Source organism: Drosophila albomicans, chromosome 4 (assembly GCF_009650485.2).
Source record: "Drosophila albomicans strain 15112-1751.03 chromosome 4, ASM965048v2, whole genome shotgun sequence".
Classification (NCBI taxonomy): Eukaryota; Metazoa; Arthropoda; class Insecta; order Diptera; family Drosophilidae; genus Drosophila; species Drosophila albomicans.
In genome coordinates, this window is record NC_047630.2 from 628,724 (window position 1) to 648,911 (window position 20,188).

At 40.4% G+C, this 20,188-nt stretch overlaps 1 protein-coding gene across 6 annotated transcripts in view; it reads right to left on the bottom strand.

Annotated features, from left to right (window-relative positions):
* The window catches only part of LOC117573166 (glutamate receptor ionotropic, kainate 2), a 40,696-nt gene that overhangs the window by 14,160 nt on the left and 6,348 nt on the right, over nucleotides 1–20,188 (bottom strand). For 4 of the 6 annotated variants that reach the window (XM_034256133.2, XM_052006278.1, XM_034256131.2 and 1 more), the window contains exons 2-8: nucleotides 19,874–20,038; nucleotides 8,955–9,194; nucleotides 8,707–8,873; nucleotides 7,991–8,227; nucleotides 7,787–7,933; nucleotides 7,493–7,696; nucleotides 4,692–4,895 (exon numbers count right to left, since the gene is read on the bottom strand). In XM_034256133.2, the coding sequence (XP_034112024.1) occupies nucleotides 4,692–4,895; nucleotides 7,493–7,696; nucleotides 7,787–7,933; nucleotides 7,991–8,227; nucleotides 8,707–8,873; nucleotides 8,955–9,194; nucleotides 19,874–20,038 (1,364 nt within the window). Of the gene's footprint in view, nucleotides 1–4,691; nucleotides 4,896–7,492; nucleotides 7,697–7,786; nucleotides 7,934–7,990; nucleotides 8,228–8,706; nucleotides 8,874–8,954; nucleotides 9,195–19,873; nucleotides 20,039–20,188 lie in introns of those variants that run through there. The other 2 variants (XM_052006277.1, XM_052006279.1) reach the window with 2 other exon arrangements.

Below are 20,188 nucleotides of genomic sequence, written 5' to 3' on the forward strand. Positions count from 1 at the left end.
GTAACACCAAGTGTGGACAGGGTTTCCATCACCTGGTCTTGCCAACGCGTTCGGGGTCGTCTTCTCCTTTGTGTCCCACCAATCACCGCATCAAACACCTTACGAGCCGGAGCGTCTTCATCCATACGGGCAATGTGGCGTAGCCAGCGATGTCTTTGAGATTTCACTCGTCTGGCTACGTCAACATCACCGTACAGCTCATACAGCTCGTGGTTGTATCTGATGCGATAAACATCGTCCACGCAGATTGGACCAAAGATTTTGCGAAGAATTTTTCTCTCGAATACTCCAAGAGCAGCTGCATCTGACTGCGTCACTGTCCAGCACTACGCACCATATAGGAGTACTGGAAGAATGAGCGTCTTGTAGAGTGTGGTTTTGTGCGTCGAGAGAGAGCTCTACTATTGAACTGCCTACTGAGCCCAAAGTAACACCTGTTGGCAAGTGTTATTCTCCGCTTAATCTCCAGACTGACATCATTTGTGCTTGTTATAGCAGTGCCTAGGTAGATAAACTCCTTGACGGACCCAAAGCTATAGCTCTCTGCAGTCAGCTGAGAATTAAGACGCCGCGATTCTCTGCTAGAGCACACAATAAACTTTGTTTTCTTCATATTCACTGCTAGTCCTACTTTTGCTGATTCCTTTTCAATAGCCCCGAAGGCTCTTGTGACATCACGCTTGGTGCGGCCAATGATATCAATATCATCAGCGTAACCAAGGAGCTGGACACATCTGTTGGTTAATATCGTGCCCGTCCGATGCACACCAGCCTTTCTTATAATACTCTCCATTAAAATATTGAAGAGTATACAAGACAGGGAGTCACCTTGTCTGAGGCCACACTTGATAGTAAAGGTTTCGGATTGGCCACTTCCTAACTTGACAGAGCTGATGGTGTTGCTCAATGTCATTCTGCAAAGTCTAGTCAGCTTTGCTGGTATACCAAGCTCAGACATGGCGGCATATAGGCGATCTCGCCGGGGGCTATCAAATGCGGCTTTGTAGTCGACGAAGAGATGGTACTTGTCGATCTGGTTTTCGTAAGACTTCTCCAGGATTTGGCGCAAGGTGAAAATCTGGTCAACAGTGGACTTACCAGGCCTGAACCCGCACTGATAAGGTCCAATCAGTGCTTCAGCATGAGGTTTCAGTCTTTCACACAATACGCTCGTTGTATGCAACTGGAAGAAGACTAATTCCGCGGTAGTTGGTGCGCACCGTGGCATCACCCTTCTTCAGGATGGGACAGATCATGCTGAGGTTCCAATCGTCGGGAATGCTCTCCGCGAGCCATTTCTTACTAATTAGTTGGTGCATGCTCCCTACCAACATATCACCAGCTGTCTTTAACAATTCTGCCGGCACCTGCAGACTTGTTGTTTTTAAGCCGTTGGATTGCATCCTTGACTTCGATATGACTTGGGATTGGCACTTCAATATCAGTGCCATAGATTGGGGTTCGTGGATCATAGTCTTCAGAGTCTGTGCTTGAGCCAGATAACAGACTCGAGAAGTGATCCCTCCATAACCTCAGCACGACCTCTGCTTCTGTGACAAGATTTCCATCATCGTCCCTGCACGCCACTCCACCAGTCTTTAATCCTTGGGTCAGACGCTTGACCCTCTGGTAGAAGTTACGTGCTTCATTCCTGCATCTGCTGCTCTCTCTACTCTCACACTCTCGCCTTTCCTGCTCCTTCTTCTTGCGTCTGAAAAGGCGTTTTTCGTCTCTCCTTCTCGACCTGTAGACATCCGCAATAGCTCGTGTCGCCCCAGCCTGCAGTGTTCTTCTGTAGGCGGCGTCCTTTGCAGCTGTTGCGTCATGATACTCCTGATCGTACCATGGATTCCTTGTTAGAGGACGCTGGAATTCAAGCACTTCTTCTACCGAAGCTCGCAGGGATGCGTGCCTTGCATCGATCACAACATGATCGATCTGATTTCTGGTCAGTCGATCGGGAGAGAGCCAAGATCCCTTATGGATGTCCAAATGACGGAATCCAGTACTACGAACTACCATATTATGAGCAGCTGCAAAGCCTATTAATCTGAGACCATTGCTCGAGGTGGTCTCATGTAGACTAAATCGCCCGATGGTGGCACCAAAGATGTCATCTCGTCCTACCTTGGCATTAAAATCCCCGATTAGAATTTTAATGTCATGGGAAGGACAGCGACCATAAGCTCGGTCGAGCTCCGCATAAAAAGCATCCTTGGTAGCATCGTCCTTTTCCTCTGTTGGGGCATGTGCGCATATCAGGCTGATGTTAAAGAATTTGGCAGTAATTCGGATCGTTGCAATTCTCTCGTTTGGCCGAAAGTGAGAGACTCGGCGCCGCAGCCTGGCACCTACAATGATACCACAACCAAATTCATGCCGTTCTGGATGGCAGCTGTAGAAAATGTCACATGGTCGTCAACGTTAGATCGTTTCCTTTCCGAGGCTGCTCTTACTTCCTTCACTGAAATTGTGCTTTACATGGGTGGATTACAAGTCCTACGCCAAAACCTAGTTTGTAGAGTTACGACTCTCGTCGCGCGCTTTAGTTTGCCACTCAACGGCTGTCGAGTGAAAATTCAGGGAGAACCACGTGGAGGTAGAGCGTCGGCTTGAAGAAAGCAGTGGCAGGAATCATGCTGGCATTCACCAAGTTGAATGCAATCAGACACTTTGACCTGTATGCTTTCCCCCATTCTCCCGGGCTTAGAAGCATCTGTTAATGTCCTCTCAGAAGAGCTACTTTCCGGGTTTCGACAATCCTGTAGGCTCTCCAGACCGACGAGAAGATCAAAGCTATCTTGGTGGAATACAGATCTCTCATCGCTTCGTAACGAGCTTACTAGCATGTTTCAATTTGCTAAGATACGGACAACGACGCCGACGCGAAGATGACCCGCTTTTTTAAAAGGTCCTCATGAAGAGCCTATTCTTCAGACCTGGACAACATTAAAGACACCTTCAGACTGAGGAAACTGCTGTCCAACCAGGCTCCCACTCCCAGTATGCTCAAGTCAAGCGATGAAGTGTGGACGGAGAGCAATGCAGAGACTCTTGAGGCGCTGCTCTCAGCTTATTTCTCGGGATGTATTGGAATAGAGAACAGTGACTGGCATTGTGTTATATCCCCACCATTTGGACGACCTCCAAAGTCATTTTCCTGCCTAAGGCGGGCAAGTGCAGACAAAATGACTTTCGGCCAATCAGCCTAAACTCTTGCCTGCTAAAAACTTTGGAGTAGCTACTTGATATGCACATCAGAAAGAATTCGTTGCATTTGTTGGCCCCAATCAGCATGCGTATACAAAGGGCAAGTCCATTGAGGTGGCTCTCCATGCTCTAGTAGCCTCCATTGAAAAAGCAGACCACTTTAAAGAATATGCCTTGGGAGCTTTTCCGGACATTTCAGGCGCCTTCCAAACCGTCAATTCTGACTCATGAAGGGCCTTACGGATCTTATCCTCTTCACGAAGAGATACCCCCACCCCTCACACAAAATAGGATGTACCCAGCCAAGCAGTAAAATACTGGACAGCATACTGACATGGAAGCTCAACGTGTTAGAAAGAGTGAAGAAGGTCACTGGAGATACAAGGCGAAAAAGATGCTTAGGTGCACCTGGGGCCTCTCTCCTCATCTTAAGCGGTGGACATATATCTATGTTGTTCGCCCTATCGTCACCTATGGTATTTTAAGGTGGTGGAAGGCCACGAATTAATAGACGCATCCATCCATCATGGAAAAGACACAGCGTCAAGTGCTACCATGCATCACAGGCGCCATCAGGTCGACGCCCACTAAAGCCCTCGATGTAATAGCTGGCGTCGAACCCCTATACCTTTACGCGCAATCCATAGCATCATAATCGGCCTTTAGGTTTCCTGCTACGGCCACAGCGCTATTGGTACGGAGACTAGCATAGATTTTGACTATGCTATCCCCCTTACCTGTACTGACCATATTAACACGGTATACGTGGAATCGGGCTGCTGGCGGGAGGGGTTATGCATCCCCGAAGCCCTTAACTTCTTCACGGACGGTGAAGATGGGCAGTAGAGTCGCTGAACGCATCTGCGGTCGTGCGTAACTACTGGATCCTAAGCCACCAGGGCATCGAGGCATAACGAGTTCGCAGATACTCCTGCCAAAGAGGGGCTTGATATCAGCAACAAGTGCAATATGCCGATATTCCTGAGATCTCTAGGCAGGGAAATTGAAGTTCGCTCTAGACTTCAGTGGGACGCGAGCTGGCGTAATACCAACTCGTGCAAAACTTCAAAATTAACCGAATACGTCATGCAGATTTCAAGGAAAGACTACAGTTGAAATGCCGAGCATTTCACACTGGTCACTGTCTGCGGGAAAAAGTTTAAGCAAAATCGATTTGTATGCAAACGACGGATATGGTAAATCGTCTCGGTCGTTGAATCTGCGAAAGAATATATTTACTTTATGGTGTAGACATTGATTGACAATCAGCTATATTTTGTATGTAGTACTATAAGTTTAAGCTGGTTCCTTTGATAACTTCTAATCCGAGGGTAGCCAAGCTTACACAGACTATTAATACTATAAATTTTAAAGTGCTACTATATTGTGCATGACAAAATGGAATACTATTACCGTATACGTTTAACTTAACTCTATAGAAATTTTTAAACTATCTAAGATCATACAAAATTAATACGAACATATTTCATAAGCTCTGCGACCATGCCGTTCCACTGGCCAGTTTCTGGATCTTTAGCGCCGTACTTCCGATCTGGCACCAAGTCCAATATGTAGTCGAATCCCACCTCACGTGCTACTGTTTCCAAAATATCAACACAAAACCCATAAAAACGTTCATTGCCAGTAAAGTTTTTTCCGTAACGCATCATAACGTAAGGCGTTTCCTGAAAATATCATAGAATCACACACGAGTAAATAAAATATTTCATATATTTACATAATTGATTTTTTAACCAGCACGAAATCACTTCGTGCTAAATAAGCCAATTATTATTAATTTAGCCATTTGTACACTCACTTTTTATATGGTAGAATACTATAACTATAACTTAGGGCCATATATAACTGATAAAGCATCAACGCCCAGCAAATTTGTCTATTTTCATTTCCCATCATAGGAAAAGAAAAATATTGGGTATATAACTTAATTTATTGCGGTTTGCTAAGAGATGGCGTCGCATGACTATTCTACCATCGTTTCAATTTTCATCGTTTCCAGACATGCGTTGGAAAGCTAATGTTATTGTGCATCTGTTTCAGTATATGTCATTCAATTGATGCGTAAAGAACATTATTTTTTATGCACTTAAATATGTCGATGTTTGTGCCTGGAAAAGTGTTTTTGAGGGGAATTCTTTTTCATTACTTCAATATGAAGAAAACTGCCGCCGAAAGTCATCCTATTTTGGTTTAAGTTTATGGTGAGCATGCTCTTTGGGAGTCAGTCAAGCAGCCATCGCAAAACGTTTGAAAGAAGCCGGATACATTGGAAAGGATGGAAAATAGGTTCCATATGAACTCAACCGGAGAGAGCAATAGCCGAAAAACGGCCGGAATATGCGACCAGGCACGATGCAATTATTTTCCATCATGACAACGCTGGCCCCATGTTTCCATTTCGGTTAAAAACTATTTGGAAAACAATGAATGGGAACTGTAACCCCACTCGCCTTATAGCCCAGACCTTGCCCCTTCTGACTATCATTTGTTTCGGTCGATGCAGAACGCCCTCATTGGAATACGGTTCACACAGAACAGGGTATCAGAAATTGGCCTGATTCGTTCTTGCCGTCAAGCCGGCGCAGTTTTTTTGGGATGGAATTCACAAATTACCATCCGAGGCAGACCGGTGACAAGTTTTCTAGGATGTCGAGCCCGATTATGCCACGTGCGCTGATGCGGCGACAATTAAGGCATAGAGGCCATGAAGGCCAAATACGACCACTGTTATTCAGTATACGAACGGTGCCTCCCCCATGTGAAGGAGCAAATTATCCGGGTCAGTCAGGAGTAAAGCATCCGTCATCCATTCAAAGTAACGTTTTTCCTCCAAATAAAAAATGTTTTATTAATCTTCGACGCCACCACAAACAATTGCCTATTTGAATGGCTACAACATTCGAGATATTACAACTTGGTTGCAATATATTTTTATATCCGCTAGAAGGGTATTATAAATTTGTGCCGGCAGGAAATGTATCTAACAGGTAAAAGGAGGCATCTCCGACCCTATAAAGTATAAATATTCTTGATCAGCGTCAACAGCCGAGACGATCTAGTCATGTTCGTCTGTCCGTATGAAACACTAAATCCAGAGACTATATTTTTTTCGACAGTATTTGTTATGATTGCACGCAGATCAAGTTTGTTTCAAATTTTCAAATTTGGCTGACAATCTGGTATGTTTTGCACTCTATAGTATATACTGTGTGTAGTACCATATTAATACACCAAATATACGTTTTAGTATAATATTTAGCTTTTATTCAGAATGGGTAGAGGGTATCTCACAGTCGAGCACACTCAACTGCAGCTTTCTTACTTATTTTGTACCAAAAAAGGGTGCATTACTCGGCAATTTACGATGTGTGTTTTTACGCACTCGGGTAAAGCCGGTGCCGGTGGTTACGGGTGTGTGTATTCGGTAACGCACAAGCACTCGGTAAAATTATAATATGTGGAAAATAAAGAACTAGCAAATTTCTCTGTTTTATGAATTAGTTTTAGTTAGTTATTTGTTTGTCCATTTGTCAAAGTATCAACTCGCCAAAATCATATATAGGCATAAGATCTAACTGCGAGACGCATCGACTCACAAGCATTAAGAGAGGAGGTGGTGGAAAAACACTCGAGTGTCTGAGAAATTACTCGGATGATTTTCAGAATTTGAGCAGATATTCATAAGACTCAAGCCATTGTGTCATGTGTGCAAAAATGATCGGGTGCACGAAGCACAACCACCCGAAAGACACAAGCCGAGTATCTGAAATGATCCGGTGCCGAAAAGGTAAAGACAAGAATGGCAAGTTTTATTAAACCACTAACTTAAACTTATATGTTAATCTTTATAAGCTAGAAAATCAAATTTTGCTAAGCTCAGTACCCTGTATCCAATAAATTCTCCAAAATATAATTTAATGTACTAAATATAGCAAGAAGACCGATTAGATATTAAATAATGCAGTGGATATTCAGTGTTTATACAATATTGAATACATATGATAAACAAAAAACAGAAAAACAAAACAAACAAATTTCAACCGAAATCCAAATTTATGATACACAAAGATCTTATACTATTCACTTAAATTTTTTTTATTTTTCAAGATTTCATTTAACTTCTAAATAATGGGTATAAACACACTTTACCCATCTAAATTTATATTGAAATATATTGAACTCAAATTTGTCGAGTTTCAGATGCAAATCTCAAAAAAACTCTCAGTATTTCTTATAGACATAATATTTAAATGATACATACCAGTATTGTGATAACAACTAATGTCACATTCATTGACCCAGTGTCGAAGAATAATGATGGTTCCGTAATATTTAAATGGTTTTGGGGCGTCCATTCACCAACCTTAACTATGGAGTGTTGCTTTAATTTGATCAAATCCAATTTGAATTGAACTCGTTGTCCTTCCTTAAATTGTATGGGACCTGTTAATCCTTTCCACTCAACCTAATACATACATGTAGAAATTATCGTAATTAATAAAATCCGAAAAGAAATACTAAGTACTTATATATGTATGTGTATTTATTAATATACCGCATTAATATAATTTATTAAGCTTAGACCCCCATTCCACGGTACTTCATCGTCGCAAGTTGAGTTTGATAGGTTTATCAAAGGATATATTGATTGTAAGCCGATGGCAAACACATAAACTGAGTCGAACATTAATGCTGCATTTGTCTAAAATAATTTAATATATTGAGAGCTGTCATCAATATAAATTCTATAAATATTTACCTCAATGACAGCAGATTTTTGTTGTTTAAAAACGGTTTGATTTTGCTTAAATATTCTTCGATTATATAAATCAATGTCCTTAAGAATTTCCTTGACCGCTACATCACCCATATCGACTAGTCGAAATGATGTGATATTTACAAAGTTATATTTAAAATCTTCTAGGTCAAACGTTTCCAAATCGAAGCTTGTAAACAAGTATTGATATTTGTACTCATTCATTTGTTGCTGAAGAATCTATAAATATTAATGTATTATCAAATACATTAACCAGTAAGACAGCTACAGTCGAGAGTGCTCGACTGTAAGATACCCGCTACACATTTTTAGTCAAAAAAACGGCTTTATATATTTATATTGTATTACGTTCAAAATAGAAAGTAGAAATTAAACTTTTTTGCCCAAACTGGAAAAGCGTGCTAGATGTTCTAGATGTTCATGTGGACAGGCAGACATTGCTATATCATCCCGGCTGTTGACGCTGATGATGAATATATAAGTATATACTTTATAAGCACAAAGTTATAATATCTTTGTACCCTATGGGAAGCGGGTATAAAAACTTCTCATTCAAAAACAGGTGCAGACCAAATTACGAGTTGATATTATTCGCCTTGGAATGTTGGTTATTCCATTAAATACAACAAGTACACAATTTTTCTTAACATTGATGTTTTGCAAATTGCCATTTTGCCGGTATATTATTGTTGACTTACATTTTTCAATAATATAGCAATATCAGCTGAATTAGTGTCAATAATTATATTGTGTATTTCCTTATGTTTAAATTCCTTTAGAACTGAAAAATACGATGTCGGCGATACTTGTCGAATGTGCAGTTCAGATTGAACTGAACGCGAAAGTTGATTTAATGCTAATATACCTGTATAAATTGTAAATATTTGCATTTTTCTGTGAAATATTCTGTATATTTTTCAGAAGAATACATTAAATAAGTGCTTACCGTAATTCTTTTCATATAAAATTCCAAACCTTGTCCAATTTAAATATTGTATAACATCGATGAAAGCGTAATTTACATATTGCTTTGATGGATGTACATTGATGGAAAATTCTTGGGTTGACCGACCTGTTCCTATATCTGGTATATCAAGCTCCGCACATATAGAATTGATATGGGCTGCCAAGGCCGAGTTTGACGGACTAAAGATCGCCTGAACGCCAATATGGATGAGATTGCACACTATATAAATTCAATAAAGAGATTAATAATAATTAAAATTTTTTTTTTTTTTTGTAAAGACCGTGAATTTTCTTTTACAGTTCATTCCATATCTACCCAATGAAATAGATTGGATATTAGGGCTAAACACTAAAATGAAAACAAGTAAGAAAGCTACAGTCGCGTGTGGTCAACTGTAAGATACACTGTACCCATTTTGAATAAAAGCAAATAGCGCGCCATTAGTCTTAAAATATATCACAAAAATACTTTAAAATGCCGAGTGACATATTTGGTATATTGATATTACCACATTTAAAATATACCACAGATTGCAAATTATACCAGATTGTCAGCCAAGGCAACTAAGACGTCTAGTAGGTGGCGAATTTCCCTATACAAAAATATTTGTTTAATAACTGATATTTGTCTGATCATTTAATAACTGATATTTGTCTGATCAGGAGGAGTTTGGCTTTCATTCGTACAGAGTAAAGTTTCTGATTGCGGTCAACTTGGCGGCTGCCAGTGCGATCCCTGTCTACGAATGATTGCAAGTTGACACACAGCCTCCTCGTGACACCTCCTGGGTAGCTATCTTAGCATCCGCTAGATAGTGAGCTAATGTGTGCAGCAAGTCATCCGGACGGTAAATGGTTGAGCGCAGGGTTTGGCACCCGCCTCGGAAAAAAGAAGCCCAAGGAAAACCAAAGTGAAAGCCTCGGATAGGATCCCCCCTTATTTTTACGAGCACCGCAAAATGAAAAAGGACTACGATTTACCTACCTGGAATGTCCGAACCCTTAATTGGGAAGGTGCCTCTATCCAACTGGCGGATGCCCTCGAAAAATTAAAGGCTGACATTACCGCCGTCCAGGAAATGAGATGGACAGGACAAGGTTGCTCCAAGCGAGCAAACTGCGATATCTACTACAGCTGCCATGCGGAGAGGCGCGAATTTGGATGCGGATTTGTAGTAAGCTGGAGACTTCGCCACCACGTCTCCAATTTCACCCCAGTGAGTGAACGGCTGGCTACAATCCGCGACAAAGCTAGATTTTTCAATCTTAGCATAATTTGCGCGCACGCCCCGACGGAGGAGAAGGACGATGCTGTTAAGGATGTATTTTACGCGAGACTCGAGGACACATACGACCGCTGCCCAAACCACGACGTGAAGATCATCCTCTGGGACTTTAACGTAAAGATTGGGCGCGAACGCATCTTTGACCGCACCGTCGGTCAATTCAGCCTCCATGAGACCACCTCGAACAACGGTTTCAGGCTGATTGACTTCGCCGCGGCGCGAAACATGGTAGTGAGTAGCACCAGATTTCGGCACCTCGACATCCACAAGGCCACTTGGCTATCCCCTGATTAAAAAACGCGCAACCAGATTGATCACGTTGTGATGGACGGAAGGCATGCCTCAAGCGTGATGGACGTGCGAACATTTCGTGGAGTCAACATAGACTCGGACCACTATCTTGCCGCAGCCAAGATACGCGGCTATGCCGAGCGAAAAACGTACGCCCCATCACGCAACGAAAGCTTGACGTCACTAGGCTGCGATCACAACGGACAGCAACAGCCTACTCCACTCACCTCTCGGAACTGCTCCACCAACCTGCCCCTTTCCCTGTTGACGCCGGCGAACTCTGGGCGCACATATCCCACTCCATGCGAGTTGCCGCTGAAACAGCCATTGGATTCAGTTTGGCGCAACGCGAGCTACGTGTGAACGTTACTGGGAGAAAAGGAAGGAAGAGAGGCGACTTTTTAGACGGAAAAAACGGGAGCAAGAAAAGCGAGAGTGCGAGGAACTCTAGGTGTTGCAAAACAGAAATGATGCTCGAAAATTTTACCAACAAGTCAACCGACTGACACAAGGTTTCAAGACCGGAGCATCTAACTGTCGAGATGAAAATGAAAATCTGGTTACAGATACGCAGTGTACCTGATTGCCATCTCATAAGGTCCTATCGAGCGTAATATGTGAACGACTGAAGCCGTACACCAGTACACTGATCGGACCTTATCAGTGCGGCTCCAGACCTGGTAAATCCACCATAGACCAGATCTTCACATTGCGCCAAATCCTGGATTCGCTCGCTCTCGCATTCGCAGTCGGACGTGTTTTTTTTTCTTCCCTCTTAAATTTGTGATTTTTCATTAAATTTCATATTTATTTACAATTATTATAACATTAATTTTACTCTCTCACTTGTATTTAACTACTGATCGTTAAATCGCTGTGTGCTTTCGTGTATTTAGTAAATTATTATCATTTTTCTAAAAATATAACAACAAATTGTGTGGTCAAACTTTGCTTTGCTTTGTTAGCAAAACAATTCTGTTTTCGTTGCCGCTGCACTTTGTTTTTGTATTTTTGTTTACTTTCGCGCTCTTCTTTTTTCACTTGCTTTTCTTTGCGCTCAACGCTGTTACAATAGTTAACTCTCCCTCTCTTGGTGTTGTTGTTGGCTATCGTCTATCTTGCGTCTCGCTCGACCCGCGCTTTACTCTCAGTGCTTGTGCTTTGTGCTCTCAACGCTCTTTAGAATAGTAACTCTCCCTCTCTTGGTGTTGTAGTTGCCTACCTATCTTGCGTCTCGCTCGACCTGTGCATACTCTCTGTGTTTTGTGCTCTTCGTAAGTACAGATCATATTAGTTTGCAAATAATTTACCTATTTTGATTTATTTCTTTTTTTTGTTTTTTTTTTAATTGGTTTAATAATCTTTGTTTTAGCAACATGTTGGTCTGCTATAACAAGAAATGCCGGGTGCCAGTTGGTGCCAAAATGGGTTTTTTGTTTGTTGCTGGTTATGCGACAACGTTGCACATGAAAAATGTGCTGGCTTTAACGGCCGTATTGTTGATTTGATTTCGGCCAAGTCTGGATTGAGATGGACTTGTGAACATTGTAGGGACTCTGAACGCGATATTGCTGGGTTTATACGGCAGACGCGAACTGGTTTTAAAGATATATTGGCGGGCTTTAAAAAACTCTCCGATAGCTTTTCTGCTTTGGATTCTGGGTTTAAGAGTATGAAGCTCTTGACCGAGTCTCCGAAGCGTAAAAAGGCCAATACGCGTCTGTCGATTACCCCAATCGAGCTTTCTGTCCCAGTTGATGTTCCAAGCTTATCTGTACCACCTGCTGGGGAATTAATGTCGTTTAGTTCTCCGTCCCTCAACCTTCGGTAGCTCTGGATGTTCCAGATCATGACATTACGTCATTAAGATTGGAGTCGCCGGCTCCGGCTTCGATTTTGTTGCCGACTGAGATGGAGACGGTTGAAGAAATTCAACCATCACCATCCTCTGTTGAGATCATTAGTGCTGTAACGATACAAGAATCGCCTCCAGCTCCTACCTCTGTTGTCCGCAATACATTAGTTGCAGTGCCGCCTCTTAAGCAGATTTTCGTTTCAAGGCTTTCCCCTGATACGACATCTGATGATGTTCGGGCTTATATTAAGTCCAAATCCCAAGCCAGGGTTAAAGTAGATAAATTTAATTTCTCGTATGAACGGGAGATTTCATCTTTTAAAATAAGTGTTCCCGCTGAACAATTTAGCATGATGTGCAGTAAAGAGTTTTGGCCGGAACACCTATTAGTTAAAGAATTTGTTGCGAAAAAGAAAAATCGGTCTCCGGTTTCTCTTCCTGGTAGTGGCAAGAATTTGATTGCAAAGCCTTCTTCTATGTCTGTCAGTTCAAAAAACTAACATCCTCTTTACTTCTTGGCTATCAGAATGTAAGAGGTATTTGTAGTAAACTTACTGACTTATATTTAAATAGTGTATCTTTCCCTTTCAATGTCATTGCCTTTACTGAAACGTGGTTAAAAAATGACATCCTTGATACGGAAATCTTTTCTAGTAGATTTTCCGTATACAGACGTGACCGCAAGGTACGTCGCGGTGGTGGGGTTTTAATCGCAGTAGATGCTCAATTAAATTCAGAATTGATTGATCACACTTCTGACATTGAGCTAGTGGCTGTTAGATTATCCTTTGGTAGTTTAAACATTTTTATTTCTTGCTCATATATCCCTCCTGCTACAGATGATGCTTTATATTTAGCTCATTTTTCTATTATTAATGACATTTCTAATATGCTTTCTGATCGGGATCACTTTATTGTCCTTGGTGATTTTAATATAGCTGGGGTGTCATGGCATTCAGCCGAGAATATAAATGGACCTTCCCCCTCTGTATCCCATGTTTTTATTGATAGTCTCTTCGGGGTATCATTGTCTCAGATTAATGATATTCCAAATTGCTTAAACAGGTCTCTAGATCTTATTTTTGTTTTAGACCCAGATTCATGTTCTCTATCGAGAATATCTCCTATATCTTCCCCTGAAGACCCTTACCATCCCACTTTAGAAATTACGTTGGAGTTCCCATTTATTGCGTCAGAATCGAGTGTACGTTGTGGTGAGCTTTCTCGTTGTTTTCGGAAACCCGATTTTGAGAAACTTTCTCTGCTTATATCTCGAACTGACTGGTCCCAACTTTCTTTGTTTACAAACTTGGATATAGCGGTGGAATTTTTTTATTCTACTTTAAACTCGCTATTTGATGCTTGTGTTCCATCAAGTAAGTAAGATTTCAGCGTGATCCAAAGCGATTTTACGAATTCGTTAACTCGAAGCATAGATCCGCGTCATCACCAGCATTTATGTCTTTGGAAAATATGAAAGTATCTAATGGTCATGATGTTGCCGATTTATTTGCGGACTTTTTCCAAACGACATATTCTGTCCCAAGTTCTCAAAATTCCTTTTCTTATCCTTATCAGTTAAATTCATCTAATTGTATTTTTGGTCCTTTAATTACTGAAAGCTCTATTTTAACGGAACTATTGGCTATAAAACCTGTTTTTTCGGCTGGTCCGGATGGAGTACCTAGTTGTGTGCTAAGGTATTGTGCTGGTAGTATCTGTAAACCGCTTTTTAAATTGTTTGAATTATCCGTTAACTCATGTTCTTTTCCTAAAATCTGGAAAAAATCATACATTATACCTATCCTAAAAAAAGGGAGCAAATCTAAAGTTCAAAATTATCGCGGTATATCTAAATTGTCTGCGATTCCGAAAGCATTTGAAAAAATTATAACTTCTCAACTGCAACATCTGTGTAAATCTATAATTTCACCTTACCAACATGGGTTTGTGAAGTCTAGATCCACTTCTACTAACTTATTGGAGTTCTCTTCTATTGTAATTAAAGGATTCGAGAATAAAATGCAAACGGATGTCATTTATACCGATTTTAGTAAAGCTTTTGACTCTGTTAATCATCACCTTTTACTGTATAAGCTTAATGTTTTAGGGTTTCCTCATAGCCTAATTGAGTGGATATCCTCATACCTTTCCAACAGAATTCAGAATGTTTATTTTAATGGTTTTGTATCTAAATGTGTTCAAGTCACTTCTGGTGTGCCCCAGGGCAGTCATTTGGGTCCTCTATTGTTCACTTTGTTCATAAATGATCTTCCTTCTGTTATTGAGCATTCCCGTGTACTTATGTACGCCGATGACGTTAAGCTTTGCCTGACATTTAATGATAGTCTTGCGAGTTCACTGTTACAATGTGACCTTAATCGTCTAGAATCTTGGTGCAGAGTAAATATGTTACATCTGAACTGCAATAAGTGTAAGTTTATGACCTTTTGTAGGGGTTCTTCCCAGTTAAATAACTAAATGTTATATGATACTCCTCTTGAGCGAATTGAAGGTGTGAATGACTTAGGGGTTCTGCTTGATGCAAAACTAAAATTCGATAAACATATTCTGTCTGCTGTAAATAGGGCCATGGGTGTTTTGGGATTTATAAAACGCTGGTCGAAAGAGTTCAATGATCCCTACATCACTAAGACTTTATACGTCTCACTGGTTCGTCCTATCCTTGAGTACGGATCTCTTGTCTGGAATCCCCAGTATAGGGTTTATCAAGATAGGATTGAATCGGTGCAGAAACAATTCTTATTATTTGCTCTTCGTAGTTTAAATTGGAATCCTAATATTAGATTACCACCGTATCGAAGTAGACTTTTATTACTAAACCTTCCTTCTCTTTCTGACCGTAGAACTATGCAAGGTGCTGTTTTTATACAGAGACTAATTAATGGTGAAATAGACTCTTTGGAGCTGTTAAGTCAAATTAGTTTTGCAGTTCCTGTCAGGATCACTAGGAATTTTCTTCCTCTTGTCATTTCACGTAGATCTACTAACTTTGCTTGCCATAATCCCTTCCGTATTCTGTGTGTGAACTATAATAATCTCAATAACGTAGTTTGCTCTAGTAAATCTATTCCTTTGCTTAAAACCTTATTATTAGCTTATTTATCGAGTATTTAATTGTTATTTATTTTATTATACACTTATTCTAACATATTTTTAATCTAAATTAATTAGCTGTCCAGCGTCTTTTAATATTTATTCGCGGTTTTCGTTTAATGCATGCTGTTTACAAATTTATTTTGTTTTGTCCGCGCGTCAACAAGCCCGTGCTTGGTATCGCTGGGCCACTTGATGGTACTGCCGTTAGTACGTCAACGTCCAAATAAATAAACCCACGAAAATGGAATTGACATACATCATCTCTTTGTCTATTACAAAGCTGCATTCGATAGCCCGACAAGGGAACGCCTATATGCCACCATGTCTGAGTTCGGTATTCCTGCAAAGCTGATACGTCTTTGCAGGATGACATTGAGCAGCACCATCAGCTCTGTCAAGGTAGGAACGAACCTCTCCGAACCTTTCAATACCGTTCGAGGTTTCAGACAAGGCGACCCCCTGTCGTGCAACCTCTTCAACTTCGTGATGGAAGGGGTCTTGCGGACTGACACAAGGTTTCAAGACCGGAGCATCTAACTGTCGAGATGAAAATGAAAATCTGGTTACAGATACGCAGTGTACCTGATTGCCATCTCATATAAGGTCCTATCGAGCGTAATATGTGAACGACTGAAGCCGTACACCAGTACACTGATCGGACCTTATCAGTGCGGCTCCAGACCTGGTAAATCCACCATAGACCAGATCTTCACATTGCGCCAAATCCTGGAGAAAACCCACGAAAATGGAATTGACATACATCATCTCTTTGTCTATTACAAAGCTGCATTCGATAGCCCGACAAGGGAACGCCTATATGCCACCATGTCTGAGTTCGGTATTCCTGCAAAGCTGATACGTCTTTGCAGGATGACATTGAGCAGCACCATCAGCTCTGTCAAGGTAGGAACGAACCTCTCCGAACCTTTCAATACCGTTCGAGGTTTCAGACAAGGCGACCCCCTGTCGTGCAACCTCTTCAACTTCGTGATGGAAGGGGTCTTGCGGAAAGCCAGTGTACATCGAACTGGCACTATTTTTTATAAAAGTGTCCAGCTCCTTGCTTACACTGATAATATTGACATCATTGGCCGCAGCAAGCGTGATGTCACTGCTGCATTTTCCGCTATCGAAAAAGAGTCAGCAAAAGTGGGTTTGGCGGTAAACGAGGGCAAGACGAAGTATATGCTGTCGACAAGCAGGGAGGCGCGGCGCCTAAACTCCCATGTGGTATCAGACAGCTATACGTTCGAAGTGGTCAAGGAGTTCACATACCTTGGCACTGCCATTAACACCAAAAATGACGTCAGCCTGGAGATCAAGCGAAGAATCACACTTGCCAATAGGTGCTACTTTGGTCTGAGTAGGCAAATGTGCAATAGAAACCTCTCTCGCCGAACAAAATTAGCACTCTACAAGACACTCATCCTATCCGTGCTCTTATATGGCGCAGAAGCATGGGTAGTGTCAATGACAGATACAGCAGCGCTTGGAGTGTTCGAGAGAAAAATTCTTCACAAGATCTTCGGTACCGTTCGGATTGGAGACGACTTTCGCATTCGGATGAACCACGAGCTGTACGAGTTGTACGACGACGTGGACGTGGTCCGGCGCATCACAATACAACGTCTGCGCTGGCTCGGCCAGGCGACGCGCGAAGAGCAGAGGCGCCTGGAGGGAGACGCTGAGGTCGGCCAAAACCCGAAATGGGTTGTAGTGCCACCTAATAATAATAATTTGTCTGATCGGATCCAAATTTTTTGAATCAAAAATACTGTAGTTAGTATTGTACCAAAATCGAGACTGTTTTCGATTAACGGAGGAAAGTGAGAGTGGTCTTATAGTCTCTGAGATCTATGTGTTTATACGGACGGTTGGACATAGCTGTATCATCTCGGCTGTTGACGCCTCCTTCTGCCTGTTACATACATGCCGGCACAAAATTAGTATACTTATACCCTAGGGGTAGCGGGAATAAAAAGTAAATTTTTGATTAAGTACACATGAGGCAGTGCTGATATTAATTTATCATTAGCTGTTTTCTTTGTGAGATACTGTATGGTATGTCGTTTATTTCTTAAAATCTTAGGGGTTATATAGCGAATAATAGCTTCTTATTTGTAACAGTCTTCTCTAGCTTAGGAGAACCATTGTATTATGTGTGATGCAACACACGAACACTTAGCCGATGAAGCACGACCACTTGACCTTCTTACTCAAGTACACTTTTAATTCTTTGAAATAGCAGTTCACTGCCGTCTGCATGTTATTAACATGATTAAACGTTTGACATTATGTGCATTTTTGGAATTTAAAATGCTCAATATTTATTACAACGTTAAAAAAAAAATTACTCTATTTGATTGCTTGCCAGCCTTCTTTTTATATGGCGAACCGTTTTAGATTTAGTTACTGTGACGACATTTTAACTTTTGCACCATTGGCGGTCTCTGACTTGCTACTCACGATGCATTTTTATCCAGAGCGGCCTGGATCTCTCTTAGTGCAGATTTTACTAAGGAATCCGTAAACTTTGCAAACGCTTTATAATCGGGTCTGGAAAGCACTGGCCTTCTATAATACTTTAACAGAAGCCGTCTAAAATCTAGGAGCACAATCAACTAGCACAATAAAAAAAGTAATAGGCAGTAAAGTATGATGAAATTTGTATCATTTGTGCGAAAAACTATGCAAGATCATATGGGAACTTAAAATGTCTTGATAGAGCTGCTCGTCGCGCATATACATTCACTACAAGCTCTAGAGGACTATGAACTTCGTACAAAACTATAGAATGCCAACGTCATCCACGTCACAAAGATAAGTTATCTCAATTCCTAAACAATAATCACATTGATATTATGCTTCCTGCAGAAAGTCATCTCACAAGCAAATTCAGTTTTCAAATTCGCAGCTAATTGTTCTACAAAATATATCACTTGGATTGGGAAGCTCATTCAAGTTAAAACTATAAATTTTTTATATCGTACTATTTTATATCGTACTATTGCATACAAAACATTCCATAGAGTATAAAATATGACAGATTGCCAACCAAAGCAGCTAAACTATAGCAGTCGTATCTCCTTTGCAACATTTTTTAATAACTTCTACAATTTTATCTGATTGTAACAAAATTATAAGAAATCCTAAAGGCTATTTTTTTTCTTACTAGGTCGGAAGTAGGCGTGGCAAAACGTGCAAAAGTTACAAATGCTGTCGACAAAAAATATAGCTCCTTATAGTCTCTGAGGCTCAGTATTTCACACGGACGGATAGATAAACAGACGGCCACGGATTTATTGTCTCGGTGGTTGACGCTGGCCAAGAATATACAGTAGGTCACAGCTTATTTCAACCACCACCAACCGACAACTTTGAGTTAGTGTACTGGCCAAACTAAAAGAGGTATTAACTTTATTTAAACGCAGGATTTTAGTTTAATGTTTTAGCATACAAGATACCTTTTCATTTATCCTCTAATTTTTTTTTACTATATAAAATTATTGAAAAACAAAAAAATGCCAAAAAAAAAAGGACCACAGCTTATTTCAACCAGCAACTTTGCTGCTGTGCAAAGATCAGTTTCCTAGGAAAATAACGGTTCTTTATTGATCTATTGCATTGTGTATAGTATTTTTTAATGCTTAGAAGTTAGATTTTCGACATTTTAAGCTTTAGATCTCAAGAGACACGCGTATTTTACAAAATGGGTCCATGAACCACAATTGAGAAGGAAAATGACGTCATAACTCCTTTAAGGAATGGATTATCCCGTCCAAAAATTTATGAAATAATGCATCTAAGTGTTTAGACGGTGCAGAGCATCATTCACGGTATTTTTTCGCGAAAATATAGTGCATTAGAAGAGCAAAAATGTACCCAATGAAATTTTTAATGAGACCGTCGCGCGTTATATTGTCCGGAAAATCGGAAAAATCCAAAATTTTCGCCACCAAAATTGGCCAGTGTTATAGTGTTATATATTATATATATACACAGTTTAACATATTTATATTTAGTTATTTTCAGCTGGTTGAAATAAGCTGTGGTACTTTTTTTGGCATTTTTTTGTTTTTCAATAATTTTATATAGTAAAAAAAAAAAATAGAGGATAAATGAAAAGGTATCTTGTATGTTAAAACATTAAACTAAAATCCTGCGTTTAAATAAAGTTAATACCTCTTTTAGTTTGGCCAGTACACTGACTCAAAGTTGTCGGTTGGTGCTGGTTGAAATAAGCTGTGACCTACTGTAAATACTTCTTCTGCATGTACATTCTTACATATATTTTTTGCCCGATTATAAAAACATTACCAAATAACATAACATTCACAGCAAACACACCTTTTTGTACTGCCTGAAAACTGTCATTCGTGATATATTGTGTGTGATGCACGACTTGAGTATCAGGCAAAAGACTTTTATCAAGATTTAGCTTATGCACAGCATATTGGAATACCATTTCCGGATAGTTGAAGTTTTGCTCCGCCTCTTGTGGAAATATTGCACCTAAAACGGAAATTAAATATACAAAATTATTAATGAACAAAGTCAAGTGTTGGACGCTATATATAAATTCGGGGCTATTCATAGCTTTAAAAAAAATTGCTATTCAATCGCGTTTTTACCACGCAACCCCATATACAAAAAAAGATCGAT